Here is a 27,742-nt window from a genome sequence, read left to right as displayed (position 1 = left end):
CCAGGAAACCGGCCACTCTCCAATGTTACCATCAGAAGTGGACCAGATTCTCCTCGTGGTGTCTCCGGCATCATCAGGAACCCACCTCCTTAGCGGTGGAAACTGTCTTGGAATATTTGCTCTCACTGTCCAATGCTGGCCTCAAAACTACCTCCATCAGAGTCCACCTCAGTGCCATCACTGCGTTTCATGAGCCTATTCTCGGAAAACCCCTCATGGCTCATCCTCTGGTTTCCAGATTTATGAGAGGGCTCTTCAATATCAAACCGCCTCTCAAGCCTCCTCCTGTCGTCTGGGACCTGAATGTGGTTCTCTCAGCCCTCATGAAACCTCCGTTTGAGCCTCTTGCCACAACTTCGCTCAGGCTTCTTACCTGGAAGGTGCTTTTCCTAATTGCCATCACCTCTGCCAGGAGGGTTAGCGAACTGCATGCACTGGTTGCCGACCCTCCGTTCACTGTTTTTCACCATGACAAGGTTGTTCTGCGTACCCACCCTAAATTCCTTCCCAAGGTGGTCTCGGCTTTTCACCTTAACCAGTCCATTGTGCTGCCCGTCTTCTTCCCTAAGCCTCACTCGCATCCTGGGGAACAGGCGTTGCACACGCTGGATTGTAAGCGTGCCCTTGCTTACTATCTTGATCGTACCAGAGCTCATCGAACTTCCCCTCAGCTATTTTTGTCTTTCGATCCCAACCGTTTGGGTCGTCCTGTCTCCAAACGGACACTTTCCAATTGGCTTGCTGCCTGTATTGCTTTCTGCTACGCTCGGGCCGGTCTCTCACTGGAAGGAACTGTCACGGCCCACAGGGTCCGAGCTATGGCCGCTTCTGTAGCTTTCCTCCGCTCCACGCCCATCGAGGAAATCTGCAAGGCGGCCACTTGGTCCTCAGTTCACACATTCACTACTCACTACTGTCTGGATGCGTTCTCCAGACGGGATGGACACTTCGGCCAATCTGTATTACAAAATTTATTTTCCTAATGGCCAACCATCCCACCTCCCTCTTTGTTAGCTTGGAGGTCACCCATGTGTTAAGAATATGCTGCCTGCTTGTCCTGGGATAAAGCACAGTTACTTACCGTAACAGGTGTTATCCAGGGACAGCAGGCAGATATTCTTAAGTCCCACCCACCTCCCCGGGTTGGCTTCTTAGCTGGCTTATACTAACTGGGGACCACGCACTCCTCCGTCGGGCGGGAAGGCACTCGCGCACGCGCGGTGCGGCCAACTAGAAACTTCTAGTTAAAAAGGTCCGTACCGAGGGCTCCGTCGGTGACGTCACCCATGTGTTAAGAATATCTGCCTGCTGTCCCTGGATAACACCTGTTACGGTAAGTAACTGTGCTTTCCAGAGCTTCTTTTCAAATGACAGACTCGACTCATGCGCATTTATGCCACTTAGGTATTTAAATGTCTCTATCATATCTCCCCTCTCCCGCCTTTCCTCCAAAATATACAGACTGAGTTCTTTAAGTCTGTCCCCATATGCCTTATGACGAAGACCACGCACCATTTTAGTAGTCTTCTTCTGGATCAACTCCACCCTTTTTATATCTTTTTGAAGGTGCGGCCTCCGGGCAAGTGACCAAGTGATTCTCAAGTTCACCAGCCACCAAGGAAAAAGGGAGGAATTCAGGCCCCGGTGTAAGACCTTATTTAGAATATTGTATACAATTCTAGAGAATACGCCTTCAGAAAGATATAAACAGGATGGAGTTGGTCTAGAGGAAGGCTGCTAAAATGGCTGGTGGTCTTCAGCATAAGGCATGTGGAGATGGACTTAAAGTTCTCAATATGTATATTGTGGAGAAAAGGGGGTGGGATATGATAAAGATATTTAAAAACTATGTTGCATAAATGCACGAGGCGAGTCTCAATTGAGAGGAAGCTCTGGAATGAGGGGACAAAGGATGCAAGTGAAAGGGGATAGATTCAGAAGTAACCTTAGAAAATACTTTTTCCACAGGAAGGGTGGTGAACAGCCCCCTGATGGAGACAAAGAGTGTATCTGAATTCAAGACAGCTTTGGACAAGTATGTTGGTTCTCTAAGGGCGAAGAAGGAATAGTAGGTGACATGGTTAGGCAGACTACATAGGCCAAATGGTTTTTATCTGCCTTAATTTTTCTCTGTTAGCCATCTGCATGTCTAATTGAATCATCAACTACAATCGCCATCCTAACCTACCTTTCTTGGGCAGAAGCCCCTGGAGACATGTTCCACGTGAGAAGATAATGTATCCCCTGGAGAGCCGGTCCTATTAAATAGAACATTTCAAAAAGTTGGAAAGAATCTTTATTTTTTTTCATGCAATGCATAACAAAGGATGACATGGGAACAAATTTGTCTCCATCTCCGTGGGATCTATCTCCATTCCCATCCCGTCCCCACAAATTCTGTCACTATCCCATCCCCATCCCTGCGAGCTCTGTCCTTATCTACACCAGCCTCGAACACTTATGATTTTAAAGTGTTCGAGGCTTGTGCAGATGAAGACAGAGCTTGTAGGAATGGGGCAGGGACAGAAGAAAAGGGAACGGGGGTAGACAAGGACAAATTTGTACCTGTGTAATTTTCTAGTGTATAATTAAGCTCTGGAATTTGCTGCTGGAGGATGTGGTAAAAGCAGTTAGTATAACTGAGTCTTAAACTCTTGGAGAAAAAGCTCACAATCTGTTGTTAAAGGTAGACCTGGAGGAAGCTAGGGCTTATCCACAGGTAGGAGAAAAATAAAGGAGCATGGATTTGATGTGCTGCCTGTGTGGTACAATCAAAACAGTTTACATCTTATATACAGGTACTTATGTCCCTAGTGGGCCCACAGTTTTTCTTTTGTACCTGGGTATGAACAGTAAGGAATGAATTTACTTCCTGGTATTGTACCCAAATACTTGAAATGGGGGTTGGGCACAGTGGTGAAACAGGATGTGATGCCTTTCCCAAGCCTTGATGGCTAATAATAATTTATGGACTTTTCCAAAAGCTTCTGCCAAGTGGCCTTCATATATGTAAACTGCTTTATTTGTACCACAGACACTTTATTGCTGAATCTGTGGGTAGTCAACCTCTTCTTGCAAGAATTCTTGTAAAGAGCCTCGTTAGCATTCTTTTGCTCCACCTTCCATCCCTCTAGGCTGCCCTCCAATTCCTCAGTTGTCTTTCTGCATGTGAGATGGTAGGAGCCTGTCTTTTCTGCTCATGTTTTTCATTTAATTTCGGCTTTTGCTTACTGTGTGCAAGGCTTTTTCGGTGCTTCAGAGGACCCCAATCTTGGGGCATCTCTGGCTGCGGGAGAGTGCAGACTTTAAGGTCAAGAGTCTGCTTCGCAATGCACCCACTTGGACAGCCTGTGCTTAAAGTTTGGGGGCTCAGGGACTGATCCCTTGGGAGCAAGGCTTGCCCCAGGTTTGTCCGCAATGGTCTTAAGCTGAGTGGCTCGGTGGCGGTTTTTCCAGGATTGGAGCCGCCTGCTTTCCTCCCCTCCATCTGTGTGCACGAGGTCCGGTGGGCATTGAGGTTTCCACCTGGTTTGTTGTGACCGAGAGGCAGTCTGAAGAGACAAGTGGTCTGGATTCCAGACTTGTTGAGGCAGAAGTTCTCCTAGTAAGCTGTATGCAGCTTCAACACTTGTAGCTCCCAGCACACAGCATGGCACAGTGAGTAGCAGGCTGACAGCCTGAGAAACAAAATTGGGTGGGTGGGGGGTTGTAAAGATTTTTGAAGGGGGTATTCAGGGATTAGAGTCAGGGTCCCCCACCTCTAAAGTCCCCAAATCGTTAGTTTTTGGACCACAGTGGGATGTTTTTGCACTAAAATTGCTGCTGCGACGGCCATCTTGGATTTTCCAACTTGACAATAAAAGCCTCTATCTGCTTCAAAACACCTTGTTTTTGCTTTAAAATAGGTGTAATGGACTCCGCAAGACAGGATATCTTGGATTCATGCCATATTTGTACTGGATGGCTGTCTGAGGATCGTCCATATCCCAAATGCCATGCAGCACTTGAAAATCTCATGCACAAATACAGGATGTCCGGGGCGGTACTTGGAGAGACCTCCCAGGAAAGGGACTTGGGAGTTCTGATCGACAAGTCGATGAAGCCGTCCACACAATGTGCGGCGGTGGCAAAAAGGGCAAACAGAATGCTAGGAAATAGGAATGATAAAGAAGGGAATCACGAACAGATCAGAGAAAGTTATCATGCCGCTGTACTGGGCCAGCACTGGTCGCCATACATGAAGAAGGACACGGTACTACTCAAAAGGGTCCAGAGAAGAGCGACTAAGACGGTTAAGGGGCTGGAGAAGCTGCCGTACAGCGAAAGGTTAGAGAAACTAGGCCTCTTCTCCCTCGAACAGAGGAGATTGAGAGGGGACATGATCAAAACATTCAAGGTACTGAAGGGGATAGACTTAGTAGATAAGGACAGGTTGTTCACCCTCTCCAAGGTAGGGAGAACAAGAGGGCACGCTCTAAAGTTGAAAGGGGATAGATTTCGTACAAACGTAAGGAAGTTCTTCTTCACCCAGAGAGTGGTAGAAAGCTGAAACGCTCTTCCAAAGGCTGTTATAGGGGAAAACACCCTCCAGGGATTCAAGACAAAGTTAGACAAGATCCTGCTGAACAAGAATGGGCGCTGGTAGGGCTAGTCTCAGGGTGCTGGTCTTTGATCAGAGGGCCGCCGCGTGAGCGGACTGCTGGGCATGATGGACCACTGGTCTGACCCAGCAATGGCAATTCTTATGTTCTTATGGGGGGGGCACTGGCTTAGCTTCCTTTAGTCCTTTGGAGGGGGGGGTGTTAGGGCCCTGATGGTGCGAGGGCCAGGAAAAAAGTCCAGGTTCGATCTGGGGTGCAGCGCAAGTGCATCCCTGGAAGAAATTTGTAGAGTGGCAGCATGGTCCTCTTTCCATATGTTCACAAAATTTTATAGGATGGACGTAGCAGCCAAAATGGACTCCGCATTTAGATCATCCATGCTGTCAGCAGGCTCATCTGCCCTACCCTAAACTCTGGGGACTACTTTGTTACATCCCACAGGTTCAGGACTAAATTGTCTGTCGCACTGGAAGGAAGGATTGGGTGGCGCAGTGGTTAGAGTTACAGCCTCAGCACCCTGAGATTGTGGGTTTAAAATCCCAGACTGCCCCTTGTGACCTTAGGCAAGTCACTAAATCCCCCCACTGTCCCTGGTACATTAAAAAGAGTGTGAGCCGACCGAGACAAGATAGGAGAAAAAAGCTTGAGTACCTGAATGTAAACAACTTAGGTTATAAGTGATATGTAACTACTAAACATAAATAAATAAATAAATAATACCTTAGTAATCTTCTTTCAAGCAGACAAACACTTTTTGCCTGAAGTCCACCCTGTCAGATGTTCATTTGCCTGCTTACTGCCTTGAGGATTCTAGACATCTGTAGAATATCCACACTCTTAGTTCAGGTTATGCTCAGGTTGGTGACTGTTATATATTGCAAATGGCCAGCTTTTTTGTCATCTGTTATATGTTAATGATATGAGTAGAACAGACATGTTTCGTGGGGAGAGTTCTCATACCCCTCCCTTTTCTATTTCCTATCCAGGGCTGACCATTTGCTTTGATATGAACTGAGAAATTGGAGGACAGCCCAGAGCAATGGTCTCAAACTCAAACCCTTAGTGGGGCCACATTTTGGATTTGTAGGTACTTGGAGGACCGCAGAAAAAAGTTAATGTCTTATTAAAGATTTATAAACTATAAAGAGTTTTACCTTATGCAAAATTGTCATTAACTATTTTTTCTGCGGCCCTCCAAGTACCCTATTTTTTCTGCAGCCCTCACATTTAATATCTTTCCTTTCTCAAAACTGACACATTTCAATCACTATATTGAAACTAAAATAATTTTCCCTTCCTTTGTTGGCTGGTGACTTTATTTTTCTGTGTTTTTAACTGTTTCCAGGCCTTCTTGTCCTTTGACTGGTTTTCTCTCCGTCTTCACTTTCTGCCTTGCATCCATCTTTCATCAGAAAGTAAACTGACCTCACTTAAAACCTGTCTATGGAGATTGATCAAAAATTTTTAGAAGTTGCTCAGAGACATGAAACTCTTCAGGGAAGGTTTATACCCCCCTAGTATTGGTACAGAGTTTACCTTCCAGTCATTGCAGCTTTTTATATAGTGATCACGCTCCAAGCCAGGAAAAATAAAAAATATATCACAGTCCTTTAAACTACTTCAAAACATGATGGCATTCTTTGTATGTTTCATAAAAGCAAACATAACTTAAGATAGGTGAATTGTAATAATGTTACTTAGTTTTATAAAAGGTTTGGGGTCCCAACGTGGCCCCGTTTCATTTGTCTTCTTCAGGAGACCCAATTATGAATAATGAGAGTCCTTTGAAGCTTTAAATGACTATTTTAAATTAGTGATGTAAAATGAATAAAAAATTTAAAATGAAAAAAAGAATGCATGGGACAGGCACATGGGGTCTCTCAGGTAGAGGAGGAGGTGGTGGATGCTGCAGATGAGCAGACTAGATGGACCATTTGGCTTTTATCTGCCATCATATTTCTCTGTTTCCATAAGAATTCTTGTGACAGGAGATTGACTACCCACAGGTTCAGGAACTACTAAGAACATAATCTTTTCATCAAATCCATGATCCTTTACTCTTTACCGTATTCCTTCACCTGCTTGCACCATGAACATTTTCAAAACTCGTGGAGCAGCTGGGCTGATGTGCATCCAGCTGGCTCTCCAGATTTGGCTCTTATGTGGGCATCCTGCTGGTAGGGTAGTAGTGACATGTTTTCCAGTGATGGCTAGTAGAGAATGACACGGGGACAAATTTTTCCCCGTCCCTGCGGGAACTCATTTTCCCGTCCCACCCCCGTGAGTTCTTTTCCTGTCCTTCCCTATTCCTGCAAGCTCCGTCCTCATCTGCACAAGCCTCAAACCCTTTAAAATCATAAGTAGCAACATTCTAGAACTCAGATTGTGATGTCATAATGCCTCATTCCACCAATGCCTAAGCTCCGTCTTCATCTGCACAAGCCTCAAACACTTTAAAATCATACGTGTTCGAGGCTTGTGCAGTTAAAGGCAGAGCTTACAAGAATGGGACAGGGACTGTGACAAAACTCGAGGGAACGAGATGGAGACATATTTGTCCCCATGTCATTTTCTAATTGCTAGCCTCTGGTAAAGATCCCTTCAGTTGGGAACAGATCCTTTGATGAGCTGGGGCTTCACTGTGTGTGTCCACTGTACGCCGATGGATTTCCTCTTCTAGGCAGGGAAATGGTGAGCTTTGTCCCTGGCAACATGTAATATCTCTTCTCTTTGAAGCTATGATAGCTTCCCTTCATTGAGAGAGGACTTGTTTGATGGCATCCAGGACCAGCTAATGACACAGCTATTCCAGGCCAAGAGCAGTGCACCAAGCAGCCCTGCACCAAGGAGAACCAAACAGGTAACCCCTCCCCCTCCCTATCACCGCACACTGCCACACAAATCCCAAACTGTTAACTCCTTCCCCTCCCCATTAGCATGCACTCCCTCCATCACTACCCAGGACCAGTGGCATCTACATGGATATTCTCCAGCGCCTTTGCAGAGGAACAGACTCTTGCAGCCTTTTCATTCTTTGCATGAATTTTGAGTTTCTTCTTTTTGAAGCTTTATCTTAACTCCCTAATTTGCTCCACAGGAAATTAAGATGGCACAGCGTGTGGCACAGAAGTATGCATCCATGCCAGACATGTGGGCCAAGTGTCTCTTGGGACACTGCTATGGATTGTGGTTCATCTATCTGCCGACATATGTACGGGCGACTTCCAGCAAGGTTCAAGCACTGCAGATGGCATATGACGTCCTTAAGCACATGGAAACCAAGAAGGTTCTTCTACCAGATGAGGTGCGGATTGGAACTTCTCCCAGAGAGAGAGAGTGGGATAGTGTTATGTATCAAGAGCAGATCAGAATCTGTCCCCCATTAGAAGGATGAGTAGAAAGGGTCATATGATAGCCTAGGCCACATCCAGAACAGATTAGAACCTGTCTTCTGGAGAGACTTTGAATGGAGCACTGTTAGATGAAAAGCAGCTCGGAGCCCATCCCAGGGGAGGAGGTTTGTGATATATTTTTAGTGGGATGAGGAGGTCTGCCATTTGCCTGTCCTCACTGGAAAGAATGGGGAGGTGTTAGTCTGTTTCCTGCAGTCCATTCTTATCTCAGTAAACAGCTCTAGCAGTGTTGGTCATTGTAGGTAAATAAAGTTTATTTGGAAAAAAAGCATTTTCAGTGGCCCTTTCCCCAGTGGCACAAGTTGAAGGGCCAGCTACGAGTGGTTTGGAGATGGACAGGTGGGGTCAATATTCAGCTAATCTTGGTGGATAGGTTCACAAGCTGGACCCCCGAGACTCATTCATTCGGACCAGTCGGGACAGGTCCTGATAATATCTGGACAGGTCAGCGATAATATTCGGAGGGTGCTTAATCTGAGAGATCATGCCTTAGGTTCTGGCCAGGGGGCCCTGTTTCTCTCAGCTGACGCAAAAAAGGCTTTTGATAGGGTCTCCTGGCCTTTTTTGTTTAAAATTCCGGAGTGGGTGGTCCTGGGGACCTGCATGTTGGATTGGATTAAATCTCTTTATAATGGGCCCTTGGGCTGTGTTAAGATAAATGGTAGATACTCCCAGCCCTTTCCACTATTCCGGGGAATGCGGCAGAGATGCTCGCTCTCACCGATCTTGTTCAATCTGATGATAGAGCCATTGATTCAGCGGGTTTGGGATAACACTCGCATTCGAGGTGGGGGGTGTGGATGTTTGTTGTCAGGATAATAAATTGAGCCTTTTTACTCTGATACACCCTAAACAATCACTCTCGGTCACAGAGGAACTGACCAGGTATGGATGTGTGTCTGGGTCAACATGGCTAAGTTGGAGATCTTGAATGTCAACCTGCCCTCGGCAACGGTGGGTGCACTGAAGGCTGCTTTTGCTTTTCGGTGGGTTAGTAAATCTTTGAGATATTTGGGGATATTTTTTGGGCCCCCCGGGGGTATCTTTGACTTGAATTTTGTGCTAGCCCTGCGAAAGCTTTATAAGAGTTTAGATATCTGGCAGCATCTTTATCTCTCTTGGATTGGCTTCATTGAAGTGGTCAAGATGATGATTCTGTCTCAGTTGCTTTTCCTTTATGGGTGGAGAGGCGAGTTTTGCTTAAATTACAACATTGTCACTTGGCCTTTGTCTGGGCGCGGCGCCTGCCTTGAGTGAGCCACAAGATTCTGTGTTGTAGTAAGAAGGATGGTGGACTGGTGGTTCTAGTCCTCCTCTGATATTACCAGGCAGCCTCAATCACTTAAACAGTGGGTTGACATTGAACAGGCTGGGGTGGATGGACCTCCTCTGACTTATCTCCCATGGCTCCCAACTTTAGTGGGGGAGGGGTCTTCGGCATCAAGGTAACCATGTGGGCATGGAGGGATACATGTCGGTCATTGCTGCAAGGGAGGCATCATTCGTGGTTCACTCCATTATGCTTCAATCCGGAGTTTCATCCGAGCAGAGGCCCTGAGATTTTTGCTTGGTGGGAGTGGCAGGGACTGATATATGTGAGGCAACTTTTATGTCTAGGATGGGGTGGAGTTAAACTGTTTGGGGAATTACAGGAACGTTTTGGTCTATGCTACCAAGATCTCTTCTCCTACTTGCAGGTTAAACATTATATTCAGGTGTCTGGAATCCAAAAGGAGCTGGCAGTGGGGAAGCCTGGGTTTGAAGCATTGCTGGGACCATTCCTTTCCAAGGGTAGTATCTCGGCTATTTATAAATGTTTGAATGCCAGAGGAGAGGCACCATTAGCTTATATGGTGGCCTGGGAGAGGGATTTGGGTCAGCCCCTACTCCTAAGCGTCTGGGATCAGGCTTGGAGCCACACTTCTTCTCTGGGTCTGGCCACATTGCAGGTGGAAAACGGGTTTAAGGCCCTTTTCTGCTGGTATTTCACTCCAGTGAGGTTGGCAAAAATATGGTATGATATTGTTGGCGGGAATGTGGGGCGGAGGGGATTTATTTCCATATGTGGTGACATTGTGGGGAGATTCAGGGGTATTGGAACAATGTTTTTGCCACGTATTCTCAAATTGTGGGCAGGACTATAGAGCCGCACCTGGCACTTGTATTTCTGCATCAATATTATCCTGATTGGGACAAGGGCGAGGTGTCCTTTTGCAAGATCTTCTTCACAGCTGAAGGGTTGCTGGGTAAGATTTGCCTCTTTGCGGATGATACCAAAATCTGCAATAGAGTACACACGCCGGATGGTGTGAATAGCATGAAAAAAGACCTGACGAAGCTTGAAGAATGGTCTGATATTTGGCAGCTAAAATTTAATGCTAAGAAATGCAAGATCATGCATTTGGGCTGCAAAAACCAGAGGGAACGGTACAGTGCACTTATGTGCACGACGGAAGAGCGGGACTCGGGTGTGATTGTATGTGATGATCTTAAGGTGGCCAAACAGGTTGAAAAGGTGACGGCGAAAGCTAGAAGGATGCTAGGTTGCATAGGGAGAGGTATGGCCAGTAGGAAAAAGGAGGTATTGATGCCTCTGTATAAGATTCTGGTGAAACCTCATTTAGAATATTGTGTACAATTCTGGAGGCCGCACCTTCAAAAAGATATAAAAAGGATGGAGTCGGTCCAGAGGAAGGCTACTAAAATGGTGTGTGGTCTTCATCATAAGGCGTATGGGGACAGACTTAAAGATCTCAATCTGTATACTTTGGAGGGAAGATACGATAGAGATGTTTAAATACCTATGTATTGTAAATGCGCATGAGTCAAGTCTCTTTCATTTGAAAGGAAGCTCTAGAATGAGTGGGCATAGGATGAAGTTAAAAGGTGATAGGCTCAGGAGTAATCTAAGAAATACTTTTTTACAAAAAGGGTGGTAGATGCATGGTCCAGTCTCCCAGAAGAGAAGGTGGAGACAGAGACTGTGTCTGAATTCAAAAGGGCCTGGGATAGGCACTTGGGATCTCTCGGAGAGAGAAAGAGATATTAGTTACTGCGGTTGAGCAGACTAGATGGGCCATTTGGCCTTTATCTGCCATCATGTTTCTATGTTTCTAATTGTCTTACCTGCTAATTTTCTTTCCTTGAGTTCTTCCATACCAGTCCAGAACCCAGTCCTAGTGAGTTCATGCACTACATTTGGGAGTTAGTGGTTAAAACCCCCCAAAAACAGATGAGAAGAGAGAAACAAAAACCAAAACATAAGAATAGCCTTACTGGGTCAGACCAATGGTCCATCAAGCCCAGTAGCCCGTGCTCATGGTGGCCAATCTAGGTCACTAGTACCTGGCCAAAACCCAAAGAGTAGCAACATTCCATGCTACCAATACAGGGCAAGCAGTGGCTTCCCCCATGTCTGTCTCAATAGCAGTCTGTGAACTTTTCCTCCAGGAACTTGTCTAAACTGTTCAGTTATGCTGACGATATAACAATTATCATCCCTTGTAGTACAGTTGTATCTGATAGTATACAGATCATAGAGTCTGTTTTGAATCTGATAGATTCCTGGAGGCAAGAATTTAAATTGAAATTAAATCAAGAAAAAGCTAAATTTTTTTTTTGCTTCCTCACAAAAGACCATAATCGAATCATTACATTACATTAATGACTTCTATTCTGCCTGTACATTGCAGTTCTAGGCGGATTACAAAAGAGACTAACTGGACATTTCCAGGGGAATTAAAATTCAGGGAGTTGGTTACATTTCCAGGAGGTTTGCAATTTTAAGGAGTTGTTTACATGGTTGAGTCTTTGGAGATGAAGAAATAGCAGAATAGGAACAGACTTTTTGGGGGAGGGAATTAAAGGGGAGGGGGGGATAAGGGGAGGGATTAGGAGAGCAGTATAGATTTTTTGAAGAGCAGGGTTTTGATTTATTTTTCCTTTCAGATTTGCTTCTTGGTTTTTTCTAGTTCTGTAGGTTAGTTCTGACTCGGTTAACAGTTCTTGTTCCAGTGCTCACGGTGTTGTCAGTTGCTTTGTTATGGAAACCATTAGCTGTGGACTGCACAGGACCTTTATAGGGTGATGCCATTAAACCAGTGATTCTCGGTCTCTGTCTGCTGGTAAGAGATTCAAAACCAGTCCAGATGTGTGGGTTTACAGCAGGGGGGTCTCAAAGTCCCTCCTTGAGGGCCGCAATCCAGTCGGGTTTTCAGGATTTCTCCAATGAATATGCATGAAATCTATGTGCATGCACTGCTTTCAATGCATATTCATTGGGTAAATCCTGAAAATCCGACTGGATTGTGGCCCTCGAGGAGGGACTTTGAGATCCCTGGTTTACAGGGATTCGAGGATAGAGTAAAATTCTCTTTATTTATACAGATAGAAGAGAACATAGGACTACGTTGTTTTCCCAGAGCATGCTCCATCAGAGAACTGTTTGCTTCTGCCATGTAAATTTGTGTATTAGCCGCATGGGAATAAATATGCTTCAGTTGGTTGAAAATAATTTCCCTCTGAGTGTGATGAAGCTTCTGTTTGAAGTCAAATTTGGTGCCCTCTTTTTCTAGGTCTGTTACCGCATTTTGATGCAGCTGTGTGGGCTGTATGGTGAGCCGGTGTTAGCCGTGCGGGTGATGCTGGAGATGAAGAAAGCTGGAATAGTGCCAAACACAATCACATATGGTTACTACAACAAGGTATGGTCTTGTCTTTGTGACCCTCCCGCCAGTGTTTCTGCTACTCTTCACACTGATTTCTCTCCCTCTCCTGTTTCCTACCCCCTCCTCTCCCTGAAAGGTGATATTTTTATATCCTTATGTTTGTCATCAGGCTGTACTGGAAAGCAAATGGCCTTCTAGTACCCAAGGAGGGAGGCTTCGCTGGGCCAAATTACGCAATGTGGTTTTAGGTGCGGCCCAGTTCCGACAGCCCTTGAAAGAGAGACAGCAGCAGGAGGCTTCCAGGATTGGCCAGCAGAGCCCAGGTGAGAAATGGCAGCATTGAAAAAGGGAAAGGAGATATATTGGAGAGAGGTATGGACATGAACTGCTCAGTCCTTTTGACGTAATTGTACAGGTTAGAATGGGACTAAAGATGCTTCACCTTGAAGAGTGAGAAAGATAGCCATTGGGACAGTGTGGTACTGGGGTACAAAAGCATCGCAGTGACAAGACAGGATTGTCTCACCTGCTGCTCCTTTCTCCAGATCTTTTATGAATATGTTAAAAGCACAGATCGATACTCTGTTTAACATGTTCATAAATGATCCAAAGATAGGAATGATGAGTGAGGTGATCAATCTGTGGATAACAAACATATCCGTTTGTTAACGTGGCAGAAAATTACGAGGATTTGCAGAGGGATCTTGTGAAACTAGGAGACGGGGGTCTAAATGAAAGATGAAATACAATACAAGTTCAAAGTGGTGCCCGCAAGGAGAGAAAATTCCAAGTACAATGGAGTCGTCGTGGCTAATAGTTGAAATTTTCAGCTTAATGTTAGGGATGATCTGAAAAGGGGATGGAAAAACAAAGCTGAGAATATCATTATGCCTCTGGATAGGTCCCCGATGTATGCGGTATGATCATCGCATCTCAGATAGGACACGGAGGAGCTAGAAAATGATAAAGGGGCTGGAGCACCTCCCTTACAAAGAAAGGCTCAAAGAGGTGAGGCTCTTCAGCCTGGAGAAAAAGACTCCTGAGAAGGGGATAAAATCACTTTTAAAACACGATTGGGAAGTAAGTTTAAAGAGGGAACTGGAACAAGAGATCAGACCATGAAACTCAACTAGTAGACTGAAAACAAATCGCACAGTTAAGCTGTGGAGTCTGTCTAGATGGGGTTTAAATGAGGTATGGACAAGTTCCTGGAGGAGGTAGATTTGGGGGAGCTTTAGCTAATCCATTGTTGAAGACAGAATCTGTGTGCGAGAGACTTCCTCTGCACACGATATATTCTGCCTCTTGAGTGTAAAACTAGATAGGAAAGTCATGATAGAGGGTGATAACTTAGTCTTTCACTGTGATGCTTTTCAGGTCACGGAACAAAGGGGTCCCCGAGGGAGATACAAGACACTTCACGCCTCCATCGTCAGGAGACTTGGGCTAGTCGGAGCATGCGTGAGAATCGGGAGAGGTTTCAGGGGAAGCTGATAAAGAGCCGCAGTATGAGCTGTGAGCGAAGAACACAGAACATAGCTATATCACACAGTAAGTCAGATGGTTAAATGTGGAGTGGACTGGCTGCTATCCCTACAGAACCGTACAGGGGCATTGTCCCACGGGTTGCTCTGCTGCCCTTTTGCTGTTTTTTTTCCTCACTTGGGGTCTCTTCATCCTTCCCTTTGCTTCACTGCTCTTTTGAGTTGGTAACCCTTGCCCTGGGGCCTGGTGTTTGACCAGTGATTATCCTCCATCCACACAAAAAAAAAATCAAGTCAGTGACAGGCTTGTGAGACATCTGTAGGGGAGTGGCAGTACCTACTGGTGCTGATTGCCCTGGTGTTCTTTATGCTAAATATATCCAAGGCTGAGTGTTTATTTTGTCATAAGTATGACCTCCAACTAGAGAGTTGCACAGGGACAGAAATCCCACCCATCCCCACCAGGATCCTCTCTGTCCCCACCTGTCCCTGCAAGGATCCTCTCCGTCCCCGCAAGGAATTACCTCCATCCCCACCCGTTCCCATAAAAAGCAGCAATTACTTCTGACAGGATCATCAATTCAACAGTTTCTTTTGTGTTTGCGCTGCTGTTTTCCTTGTGGAATCTCTTTGGTGGAACCCTTTTTTTTTGTTTTCTGTTCAGGTAATTAACTTATAAACCCCCTCTTTACGAACCCTGCTTCCAAAACCTTCCATCCCCGTGGGAGTCCCGTTGGCTAGAGGGGGGTCCCCGTGGGAGTCCCGTGGGTTGTGGGGGGGGATTCCCGCGGGACAGCGGGATTCCCGCGATCCCCGTTCCCGTGCAGACATCTACCTCCAACTAAGCACTGTGCCCGCCCGCCTGACGCTCCGGGGAATCCAGCTGAAATTTTCCTCGGCACTGTTTGTCTCTCATTCTCTGTTTTTTCTTGAATTAGTGATGCAGGCTGTTGGGGGGACAGCGGTGTCCAGCAATGCTGACTCTACTCCTACCATTCAGCACAGCTTTCTGGACTCTTCCATGATGAGCCGACCTGTGCGACCTGTGAATGGGAGTCTCCCCAGCATCATGGTAGCCCAGCCTTTGGGTTCAGAAGACGGGAGTCTGTCTAGCACCGACGACACCTGCAGCGATCACCTACCCTGGCAAGGCTCCGAAGGCTGCATGGAACGGCTGAACATGGACCGTCAGGGTGCATCCAAGCTACATCCAGTGGATGAGAACTTCAACAGTGTGAGCACACTAAGGCGTAGCTTAGCAGGCAGAATACAGCAGCTGCTCACACCCAAGAGATCCTCAGTGTGGCGGAGAGCCAGCGCTGAATACATGAGGACAGGAAAGGATGGGGCGTTTCTGCAGAGGGGTCAGCAGAATGATCAGCGCATGAGGAAAAGCCAATTGGAAAACCTCTTGCGGGAAAGGCCTGACTCAACTGCATCAGAGGTAGGGAGATGGGTGGGGGAGGTGAGAGGAAGGATGAATCTGTGCCCCCAGCGATGGTGGTGGGCCAACTGGGCTCAGGCCCACCCAGCATTGGCTGGCAGGGTTCCCCAAGCTCCACCAGCTGAAGACTCTCTGCATCTCTCCCTTCCCTCCCCTGCTGGTTCTCTCCTGGTTTGTAATCCCCATTTTCCTTTTTTTTTAATGTTTATTTAGGAATTCTTCATATATAGAAATCATTAAGTAATTGGCAATATAGAAATTACAAAGAAAAGAAACAGACTAAAACAATCATCCAATCAAGCCTACATCATAATAACGTATAGTAACATAGTAGATGACGGCAGATAAAGACCCGAATGGTCCATCCAGTCTACCGAACCTGATTCAATTTTATTGGTTTTTTTTTTTTTCTTAGTTATTTCTGGGCAAGAATCCAAAGCTCTGCCCGGTACTGTTCTTAGGTTCCAACTGCTGTAGTCTTTGTCAAGGCTCACTCCAGCCCATCTACACCCTCCTAGCCATTGAAGCCCTCCCCAGCCCATCCTCCACCAACATCCATATACAGACACGGACCGTGCAAGTCTGCCCAGTACATAAGAACATACAAAATTGCGGCTGCTGAGTCAGACCAGTGGTCCATCGTGCCCAACAGTCCGCTCACGCGGCAGCCCCCAGGTCAAAGACCAGTGCCCTAACCTAGACCAGCCTCACTTGCGTACATTCCAGTTCAGCAGAAACTTGTCTAGCCTTGTCTTGAATCTCTGGAGGGTGTTTTCCCCTATAACAGACTCCGGAAGAGCAGTACTGGCCTTAGTTCTTCGATATTTACTATTATTTTCTAATTACCGTATATACTCGAATATAAACTGGGATTTTTGAGCCAACGCCCCCTCCCAGAATTCTTGCAAGCCACCGCCAGGCTCTGCACCCTGCTCCCTTCCCTGCGTCACTGCAGGTGCCTCGCACAGCTTCATCGGATGTGTCGGCACAACGAGGTTCCCTGGCAGCCTTTGGCTCTCCATAGCCACAGCAATATCATTCCAGGGTGGGAAGCGAGGAGGAACCCTGGCAGAAAAGCCAAGGGAATGCTTCCGCCCAGCCCCACACCACACAACCAGCTAAGTACACGGCCCACCAATGGCCACAGCTTCTGATTGGTAACCGAAGAGGAAATGTTGATCATGCCTCCCACCGTCTGCCTCTCCTATTGGTCAGCACTAATTGTGCGAGGTTTCCAGAGAACAAGCCTTCCCGCCCCTAGCTCCTTCTTGCTTCCACCCCCCTCCATTCGCTATTGGACAAAAAATGAGCCGCAGCGCCCCCAGCCTTGTGCCATTGGACAGAGGCCGAGATTCTTCAATTGGACAGACTCATTGGGAAAGCGAGAGGGCGGTAACCCCTCCCCTCGCACACAGATTCACGTAACTTTATTGACGTGATGGATTTACGTGCCCGAATGAGCCAACTTTTCCAGACAGGTCAGAAGCACTGGATGCTGGCCTGGGTCATGGGGGAGCTCACGGACTCACACACATGCATTAGAGAGACACCCTTCCTTCCCCTCCCCCAAAAGAAGCAGCGTCATTGGATGGACCCAGTTCCAGGAGGGAGATTCCTTGGTCACTCATTCCAAAGCTTTCTGGGATTTGTAGTACCTGCTTCTACCCTGTCAGAAATCAATGCTGCAGGCCCCATGTCAGAAAGCCATGTGTGACCTATCCTTCCATTTACAACCCTACTCCCCACTGCTCACCATCCCAAGTGTATCCCCCACCCTGCCAGGGTGGGTTGGCATCCTGTTTATGTCTTCTCTGTTTAGACTGTAAGCTTTTTCAAGCAGGGACTGTCTCCTTCGTGACTCTGTACAGCGTTGCGTATGTCTTCTTAACACTCTAGAAGTAAGAAAGCCGCTCAGCGGGAGGGAGGGAAGGAAAGGTACTGGGTGCAGTGCCTGGCAGGAATGGAGCTTGGTGCAGTGCCTGGCAGGGAGGGGGTTGGGGGCAGAGCCTGACAGGGCAGGGCACTTGAATATTAAGCTGCCTGACTTATATTCTAGTCAACCATTTTTCCTCTTTTTTTTTCTTTTTTTTGGGGGGAAGGGGTCTCGACTTATATTTGGATCAACTTATATTCGAGGATATACGGTATCATGAGGAGCAAAGGAGCAAGCTATATAGTTAGAAACATAGAAAAAGACGGCAGATAAGAGCCGCGGCCCATCTAGTCTGCCTACCCCAATGACCCTCCCCTATTTATCTCTGTGCAGAGATCCCACGTGACGATCCCATTTCTTCTTAAAATCAGGCACGCTGCTTGCCTCGATCACCTGAAGTGGAAGTATAGAAACCTAAAAAAACCTAAAGGAGAAAGTGAAATTATTTTAAATTCTTTTTAGCCTTATTCAAAATAAAAGTTTCTAAATGACTTGGATCTAAGAAAATATAAGATTCAGTTTCCCATGTGACCAGACATTTACAAGGAATTTTTAAGAAAAAGGAGCCACCTCCTGCCAGGACCTTAAGCCTCAGGAGGAGGAGGAAGGCTTTACGTTGAATTTGAGTCTGTCTGGACACCTCAGGAAAACCAGAAATTAACTATAAAATAATAGCAATTTATTTGGAAAATAATCTTTCATAACAATCCTCTTTTCCACTGATTGAAAGAGTAACCAATAAAGTAGATTTCTTAGATATAGAATCATGAATTGTTTCCAGAAATTTTGTAAGATCTAAACTATCAGGAAACTTTATATTATCAATCCCACCCTCTTGAGCAATTTCTCTTGTACTACGTGGAAATAATATCCTTATCTAAAACCAGTTGTAGTACTTCTTTTACATATATTTTGAAAAATTCCCTGGGAGAGAGAAAATGGGTCACTGGAACATTCAATAATCTCAAATTAGTTGCTCTAGAAATATTTTCAAATGCTTCTAATCTTGAATGGATCATCAAATTATCCTTCATAGCAGAAGCCTGTGCAGATTGGCAAAGTTTAATCTGAGATTCCATTCTACCAACATTTTTCTCTAGCATAGCCAATCTAGAATCTTGTTCAGTAAATTTAATTGAGGCATCCTAAGTAAATTTACTGTAGGATCAGTAAGTTATCTTCTAACGTTTTGCCTTCATTATGTCCTTTAAAGAAGAGTCCTCCGTTGAATGATAAGAAAAAGAAACTGGAAGAGGAATCTTAGAAATCATAGTCTCAGTGGTTAAGGAATGCTGAGATATTTCAACAGAATCTTCATCTTGGAACATTCCTGTGATGATACTAACCTGGATATTCCCATATTTGAAAGATCAAGTCTCCCTCCCTCAGGTTACAGGGGTGGGGTAGGACCTCCCTACTGATAGGGAAGTTTCAAGAGGTGGATGTTACCCGCAGCTAGTCACAAGTAACCTGCCAAAACGGTGGAGGGGAGAAAGGTGCTCACCGCAGCTACGGGGACAAGGCCATCCACCGCCCCGTGGAGCGGTGAATGGCCTTGTCCCCGCAGTTAAGGGAGGGATCGTGCACGGCCCCTCCCTCCTTCTTACCTACCTACCCACCCAAATCTATCTATCTCCCTCCCCCTTACCTTCGTGGCGTGTTTTAAGGTTGCAGACTTGTTGAAAGCTGCCAGAGTGTATGTGAAGTCACGTGCGTGTGTGGGCAGAAGTTTCCGGTTGCGTCAGAGGAGAAGCTTCCGCCCACACACGCACGCGACTACACGAACACTCCAGCGGCTTTTTAACAAGTGTGAAACTTTAAAACGCACCGAGAAGGTAAGGGGGAGGGAGATGCACGGACCACGTGAGGTGTGCCGAAGGGCAGTGAGGTGGCGAGAGGGAAGGGTGGATGCTGCGGGGACAGGGCGGTGAAGGGGATTGCGGGGACGGTGGTCTGGTGACGGGACAGCGATGGGGACAGATTTTTTTCTCCGTGTCATTCTCTAGCAGAGATCCAATAGATGTTAGCGGTAACGCTGGAGTCAGATGCTTATCCATGGGACCTTTGATCTCTGTCAAGAAAATCTTCCATTTCAAGCCTCCCTTTTTTTTCCCCCTATATAGAGCAGAGCAGTATCTCATGTTCAACGCTCCAAATCTGCTCCGAAGATGTGTACCCCTTTAGGCACGTGCCCATGACCATGTGGCCGAATTCCACGGAGTGGACGCCCAGATATACCGGCCCACAAAGGACCCCTCAGGTGTTGTCTGGAAGTGGGGTGTCCAGCCAGATGCCTGTAACACAAGACTCTCTCCAAGCTCCCCCAGTGTACTTTTTTATATTGAAAATATCTTTATCTGGTGGAACATTATTCATTTGGAATTTTATTTGTTAAATTATAATAAATAATACATCTCATATTTATGCCACCCCTTATTTACTCTTTTGTTTCACCCCTGTGCTCTTCATAACTATTGAAGCCCTCCCCATTCCTCTCTATGTCCACTCTAGTGACCCTAACCCCCCTCACTCTTCATAGTAAACATTTATTCTGTGTTTTCTTTAGTGGCAACTCCACAGCATCATGAGACCTCATCAGCTTTATATAAAACCCATTAGCGTGGTTACATCATCGCTTACAGTGAAGTAGTGGACTTCCAACTGTCGCTCATAGCTATCCATAATCCTATGCCAACTCCTCTCTCCTTTCCACTCCACTCCAGCAATAAAACACCTACCAGTAAGCCTCAGATTCTGAGCACAAGAAATGGAGGCAGGATGACTGTCCTACAACAAAAACGAACCAGCCAGAGGTGAAGTTCCAAATTCATCGAGATCTCAACGAAGAAGGCACAATAAAGACTTGAGATGGATTTTTAGAATTATCCTGTGCTTTTGCCGTTGATTGTTTCATAAGCACATTTTCTTGTGTTCGTTACAGAAGAATTTATTATTCTGTCCAAACACCTAAGCATTGTAATGGTATGCATAGATTGCAGCAACTTAGGGTCTCCCAAGATGGGTCTGTGTTCTGCCTTCCTGGTTGAGACCTCAACAAATTTGGAACCTCATCTCTGGCTAGTCAATTTTGTTGTAAAACTATCGTACTTTATTTGTTTATTTATTTACTTAAATTGGATTTACTTACTTACCATTCTCCCAGGGGAGCTTAGAACCATGTACATTAATTTATTCAGGTACTCTTAGAGGGGATATGATAGAGACTTATAAGATCATGAAATAATAATAATAATAACTTTATTCTTATATCCCGCCTGTAATCTTGCGACTTCTAGGCGGTTTACAATAAACTAAACTGTAAATACAATCAAGAGAAGTTTTACATACAGCGAATTAGAGAGTATAGCGGTTTACAATAAAAGAAACTGTAAATACAATCAAGAGAAGTTTTTCATACAGCGAATTAGAGAGTATAGCAGTGTATATCTCGTACAACTACTTAAAGAGTATAGCATTGTACATCTGATAACATTAGTAATGTTAGCGTCAGTTTGTGTGTTGTAAGGCCAGGAAGCGCCAAGTTGTTTACACAGAAGTAGAAATATTCCGTAAGTTCGTATAGTGTTCATGTTTAGTGATTAGGGGTTTGGGGTTAACAGTTGCAAGTTCAGGTGTGTGGTGATGTTACGAGGGGGGTTGATGTTCCGGTTCGTTACCTAGGTATTTCAAGAATAGGTAAGTTTTTAGGTGTTTTCTGAATTCTTCATAGTTGTTTGTGTGCGCAATTAGTTTTTCTAGGTCTTTACCCCATATGGCAGCTTGATATGATAGCAGTTGTTGATGGTGTCTCTTATATTTGCACCCTCTAGCCGGTGGGGAGATAAATTTCATGTGTGATTTTCTTTCATAACTGTTGGTTGGGAATGAGAAGAGGTCTGTAATGTATTTTGGGGCTAGACCATTTAGTACCTTGAAGCAGAGACATCCTTTTTTTTTTTTTTAAACGTATTTTTATTAACAGTGAAAAATACACCTCCCAACAGGGCATAACAGTAAACGTCAGAAAGACAAAAGTCGGTCCATTACAAATGGAAAGCAGAAACAAAAGCAACACCTCCCCAAGGTTTCCCCCGCTCAGATAGAATATACAGAAGTGAAGTAAAAACAAGGAGAGTAACAGGGGCAAAAGCGGTTAAGTACATCTCTAAAGGTAGGCCGCCCGTCAGGAACAGTGATCTCCCACCTTTTTGTACCATAGAAAGAACCCCCCAAAAACCACACGGGGGGGGGGGGAGGGAGGGAGATGCTCGGGGATATGAGTGAAAGGTCTGTATGGGGTGGATGTTGCAGTGTGCGAATGGTATTGTGAGCAGAGACATCCTAGCTTGAACTTCGTGCGCGCCTCCATCGGTAGCCAGTGTAGGAGTCGGTAGGAAGGGGTTATGTGATCGGACTTCTTCAGCCCGAAGATCATCCTGACTGCTGCATTTTGTATCAGTTGTAGTCTTTGCATTTGCTTCTGGGGGATAGTCAGATGGGTGATATTGCAGTAGTCCAGGTGATTTAGTATTAGGGATTGTACTAGAATTCTAAAAGCTGAAGTGTGGAAGTACGCCTTAATGGACTTAAGTTTCCAGAGAGTGAAAAACCCTCTTTTGATTAAGGAGTTTATGTGGTCCTTCATGGTTAGTCCTTGGTCTAGTATTACTCCTAGAATCTTCATCGTTGGTTGAATGGGGTAGTTTAGATTGTTAATGTGTAATGATATTGTCGTGTTCTGTGCGTGTGGCGAGGCTATGAAGAATTTAGTTTTTTCTGAATTGAGCTTCAGTTTGAAATCTGTGGTCCATTGATCCATCGTGTTTAGCGCTTCAGTTGCTGTTGGTGTGATTTCGGAGGGGGATGCTGTAAATGGGATTATGATTGTGAAGTCGTCTGCGTAGCTGAATACTTTTATGCCTTGCTGGGTTAGCTTTGTGCCTAGTGAAGCTATGTAGACGTTGAAGAGTAGTGGGGATAGTGGGGACCCTTGTGGAACGCCTGATGGGTTTCTCCATGTTTTAGAGAGATTGTAGTTGAAGCGAACTTGATAGGTGCGGGTCGTAAGGCATAGAGAAGGTGGAAAAGAACAGATTCTTCAGGCTAGCCGGGCCCACAAAAACAAGAGGGCATTCAGAAAAATTGAAAAGAGACAGATTCAAAACGAACGCTAGGAAATTCTTCTTCACTCAGAGGGTAGTGGACACCTGGAATACGCTCCCAGAGGAGGTGATAGGGCAGAGTACAATATTGGGCTTCAAAAAGGGATTGGATGACTTCCTGAAGGATAAGGGGATTGAAGGGTATAGGTGCAGGTATTAAATGAATAGGGGATGAAAGACTTAGGTAAGGTCCAATGACAGGTCACGGACCTGGGGGGCCGCCGCGGGTGAGGACTGCTGGACACGATGGACCCCTTGTCTGACCCGGCAGAGGCAATGCTTATGTGCTTATGTACTCTAGCATAATTCATTGTCTGTCCTGGTGGGCTCACAGTCTTTAATGTACCTGGGACAGCGTTGGCTACACCCACAATCTCAGGGTGCCTAGGCTGCATCTCCAACCATGGTGCTGCATTCTCAGACATAGCATGGTAAAAGATAGCGTGGCAAAACTTAGCTAACAGCATGGTAAAACATGATATAGTGAGACACAGCATGGTGAGTATAGTTTAGAAACATAGAAAAATGACGGCAGATAAGGGCTATAGCCCATCAAGTCTGCCCACTCCACAGACCCACCCCCTAAGTCTGCTCTAGAGCCCCCGCTCCAAATGACCCATCCTTACATTCACCCTCTCAGGGATCCCACATGGGCATCCCATTTACCCTTAAAATCTGGCACGCTGCTGGCCTCGATCACCTGTATCGGAAGCTTGTTCCAATGTTCAACTATTCTTTCAGTGAAGAAATGCTTTCTGGTGTCACCATGAAATTTCCCACCCCTGAGTTTAAGCGGATGCCCTCTTGTGGCTGAGGGTCCCTGGAGAAGGAAAATATCTTCTTCCACTTCGATACGCCTGGTGATATATTTGAACGTCTCAATCATGTTTCCCCTCTCTCTGCGTTCCTCGAGAGAGTAGAGCCGCAATTTGTTCAGCCTCTCTTGGTAAAACATAGCATGGCAAAGCATGGTTCTTGTACAATCCCCCTTTACTCCGGGACCAGTGGGTTTTTATGCATCCCTAGCTGCCAGGCTCTGCAGAAAGCTTCAAATGATTGCAGTCTTAACTCCTCCCTTTGCCTGCATATCCTGAAGCATGCTCCTTAGATTCCAGTCTTGCTTTCTACATGCCAAGCCTGTAGGAGCTTATCTTTTCTGCTCGTGTTTTCTTTTCATAATTTAAAGGAATTTATTTTGGTAATCTGGGGGGGGGGGGGTTCCCTGTGCTGCAGTAAGTTTTACGACGACGTTAAAGTTTTGAGAACCTGGGCCTCAGGAGACCTTTTTTCCCCCGGAATTTGTGAACATGCTCTATCAGGCATACTTGGTTAAGAAGTTCTTGCCTGTGGTCACCCCACCGATGTCTGGGCCATCCGTAGAGGCTTCTCCGCCGCTTGGCCTGAGTTTTTTCTTTGGTTCCTCTACGGGGACCCTGGAGCGTAAAAGGACGATGCCCATGATTGCGTCGGGCACTCTTTTGATTCCTTTGCTTTCGCAGGGAGGTTCTGCAGCGGCCAATTTGGCAGAACTCCGCATTCAGGATCTGTGTAGGTCCTGGGACCTGGCTGACGATCCTTTGCTCATGAAAAAAAAATTTTGCTCACATGAACTCGATCTTTAGAGGGAACATTGGATGGAGTGTATGTTCTCTCACCTGCCCTTAGGCGGCTGGAAGAATCCCATATCAGAAGACAACCTGGATCTGACCAGGATCTTTTGCAAGAGACTTAATTTGCATATGAATCTATGATACAGATAGTGACTGATTTGAGAAGAAGGATGACTCTTGGGGAAGAGAAAAAGGGGCGAGCAGAGACTTTTACTCCATTTAGTAAAAGATTGTGGAGCAGAAGGAAAAGAGAACTTTTGGAGGGTTGTGTCAAGACTTCACCCTAACCAACTAGGGGGGGGGATTCCATGAGGACTGTCTTCTCTAGAGAGGCTACACCACTGATCCCTGCACACATTAAAACTTTCATAAGCCACAGGAGAACTCGGGCACGTTGGCTCCATCAGCAAAGTCACCAACTAGGTGGCTGCATTCCTCGCTGTCCATAGAGAACACCCTTTACAAATGAGCAACTTCATTTTAGGTGATAGTATATGTTCACCAGTAACTGTTGCTTCTGCTGTAATCTTTGATGCCCATCCTGAGTCCACTGTCAGTAAAAGAGGCCCTGCACAATTTGTCATTTTAGTTTCTTTAGCACTACACTTGTCACGTTCCTTTCTTAGAAGTTTGGCTACCATTTATCTCGCCAAAACTTCTACTTCAGGAAGGAGGTCTAGCACCCTTATCCATCTTTCTTGACCAGTATTGCACTGGAAAGCAAAGCAGACCTCCCTATGTACCTTTAAAAAAACTTTGCTTCTGGAGGTTGCTGCCAGCAAGCAGTGACTTGCAAACATACATTTCTCATGCCAGTCTCAGAGCCACCTTCTGATGCAGTCCCGCCTATGCAAAAACAGGTAGTGTATCAGGGAAAGTTCTGGTTTGTCTTGAACGGTGTGTGTGCTGTTAGCATCCTCCAGAGATGAAGTTTTTCAAAGTTATAGTGGGGAAATGGGAGATTGGGAGAGATGCAGAATCGCCAACAGGAGAGTGAAGGAAGAGATGCCGGATTGCACAAGAGGGTGGAAAGAGAATTTTATATCCCTCCTAAATTGGCTGTCTGGCTTCACCACTGGTGTGATGCTGTTGCACAGGGGTTTAATCACTTTTTCTTTCTTGTCTTGTTTCAGAGCTCAGTATCCTTAGACAGTGAGATTGATCTATCTGATATCTCTGTCTGCAGTTTTGGGCTCCAAAAATCTTCTGATCGTCTGACAGAAATGAGCCAGGAGATGCCTCATGTAGAGGTTGGTGTATGGCTGTGGCTAGACTAGGTCATCTGTAACACACCCATGTGATCAGTCTTTGTCTCCTTGGTTCTCATCCTCTTAACACTGAATTATTTAGCGTCCCTCTAGACCAGCACAGAAATGGATGGGTTTATGCTCCTCTACCAACAGGTGAAGACTGAGACATTGACTTTTGGCTACAGTACAAGTGGGCTGTGCAGTCTCTATTACACTCAGTCTTAGAGAATGACACGCGGAAAAGATTTGTCCCCATCTTCGCCCTGTTCCCACGAGTTCGGTCCCCGTCTCTGCCCCGTCCCTGCGAGCTCGGTCCCTGTCCCATCCCCACAAATCATCTGATCCCATTCGCACAAGCCTCGAATAGATTTATACTGAACTTATTTTAATCTAATATAATAAAATGGTAGGCCGCGCATGCGCACTAAAAAAAACGTGTTCCCTGAGATGTCACGAAAATACGACTGCGCATGCGTGGCCCCGGCGGCGGCTTTCAAATAAATAAAAAAAATTACACAGCTGCGAGACAGGAGCTGCGGCGGCGGCGACTTTCAACGACGAAGAAGCTACAGCTTGGGAAGTCGGGGCCTCCCCCGCCACGTACAACCCGCTCCCTCTCCTGCAGCTCAGGCACTACAGAAGCTGTGAAAACGCACAACCCGGTCCCCGCGTCTGCCTACCCTTCCCCCCAACACAGCGCATTTGCCCCCCCCTCACAGAGAGTCCTTTGCCGCTCACCACCCTTCCCTTGCCGCTGACCCTACTACCTACCCGGCGATTTAAGCAGCATTCTTCACATGCTGCTTCAGGCACTTCTACTGCCCTGATTTGCTCTGCCGCGTCTCTGATGATGTCATCAGGGACGTGCCAGAGTAAATCAGGGCAGTAGAAGAACCCGAAGCAGCGTGTGAAGACTGCTGCACAGGCTGCTTGAATGGGAGCAGGAAGAGGTGATGATGGACAGGGGGGAAAAAGGAAGGGAGGCCTATTGTTGGACAGGGGGAGCAGGAAGAGGTGCTGATGGACAGGGGGGGAAATGAAGGGAGGCCTACTGCTGGACAGAGGGAGCAGGAAGAGGTGCTGATGGACAGGGGGGAGGTAAAACAAAGGGAGAAGGACTGCTGCTGGATAAGGGGAGCTTGAATGGATGGTGGTGGACAGGGGGGGAAAATAAAGGGAGGCCTAATGCTGGACAGGGGGAGCAGGAAGAGGTGCTGATGGACAGGGGGAAAAAATGAAGGGAGGCCTACTGCTGGACAGGGGGAGCAGGAAGAGATGCTGATGGACGGGGGGTGGTGGTGGAAATGAAGGGAGACCTACTGCTGGACAGAGGGAGCAGGAAGAGGTGATGATGGACAGGGGGGAGGTAAAACAAAGGGAGAAGGGCTGCTGCTGGATAAGGGGAGCAGTGAAGGTGGTGGTGGTGGACACAGGGGAGGTAAAAAGAAGGGAGAATGGACAGGAAAAGTGGCTAAGGCGACAGAGAGAGAAAGAAATAAAGACAGACACACACATATATTCTAGCACCCAAGGAAGGAAAATGCTGCACAGGGAAGTAGGGAGGGGGGAAATGCTGATGCACAAGGAAATGGAGGAGGAGGGAATGCTGATATGGCTACTGTACAGGAAAGTAGACAAGGGGAGATAAATGCTGCATAGGGGGCAGAAAGAGAGACAAATAGAAAGAAAGACAAATAATAGGAGGGAGGGAGACAGAAAGAAAAGAAGAAAGACACAAGGGCAGGGAGTGAGACAGAAAGAAAGAAAGACAGACATACATATATTCTAGCACCCGTTAATGTAACGGGCTTAAAGACTAGTAAAGTATAAAAAGAAACAATATTTTGTACAATTGTCATTTTATAAATCAGAGTGCTGGCTGCCAAACTAGAGGAAGAGATCTTTAGCTCGCAGGGCTTTGTTTATAAACGTTAATCAACACAACTACAATATTACTTTATCCTAAAGCAAAAAAAAGTAAAGAAAAGAGACATTTTTTTTCTACCTTTTTTGTCTGGTTTCTGTTTTTCTCATCTTCTCATCATTCTCTTCCTTCCATCCACTGTCTGCCTTTTCTCTGCCTCTTCCATATGTTTTTGTACGGCGTTGTGTGTGGGTTTTTGGTGCATTCAATATGAGCACTGCAATGAAGTAACACCAGTGCATTTTATGTGGGCG

General features: G+C 46.0%; 1 protein-coding gene across 8 annotated transcripts in view; it reads left to right on the top strand.

Annotated features, from left to right (window-relative positions):
• Nucleotides 1-27,742, top strand: part of DENND4B (DENN domain containing 4B) — a 99,069-nt gene that overhangs the window by 55,870 nt on the left and 15,457 nt on the right. For 7 of the 8 annotated variants that reach the window (XM_033924133.1, XM_033924139.1, XM_033924137.1 and 4 more), the window contains exons 15-21: nt 7,338-7,461; nt 7,699-7,905; nt 12,589-12,717; nt 12,851-13,004; nt 14,059-14,232; nt 15,104-15,609; nt 25,448-25,564. In XM_033924133.1, coding sequence (XP_033780024.1) covers nt 7,338-7,461; nt 7,699-7,905; nt 12,589-12,717; nt 12,851-13,004; nt 14,059-14,232; nt 15,104-15,609; nt 25,448-25,564 — 1,411 coding nt within the window. The remainder of the gene's footprint in view (nt 1-7,337; nt 7,462-7,698; nt 7,906-12,588; nt 12,718-12,850; nt 13,005-14,058; nt 14,233-15,103; nt 15,610-25,447; nt 25,565-27,742) is intronic. The other variant, XM_033924138.1, reaches the window with a different exon arrangement.

Source organism: Geotrypetes seraphini, chromosome 16, assembly GCF_902459505.1.
Source record: "Geotrypetes seraphini chromosome 16, aGeoSer1.1, whole genome shotgun sequence".
NCBI classification, from domain to species: domain Eukaryota; kingdom Metazoa; phylum Chordata; class Amphibia; order Gymnophiona; family Dermophiidae; genus Geotrypetes; species Geotrypetes seraphini.
This window is presented reverse-complemented; position numbering and strand designations above follow the sequence as displayed.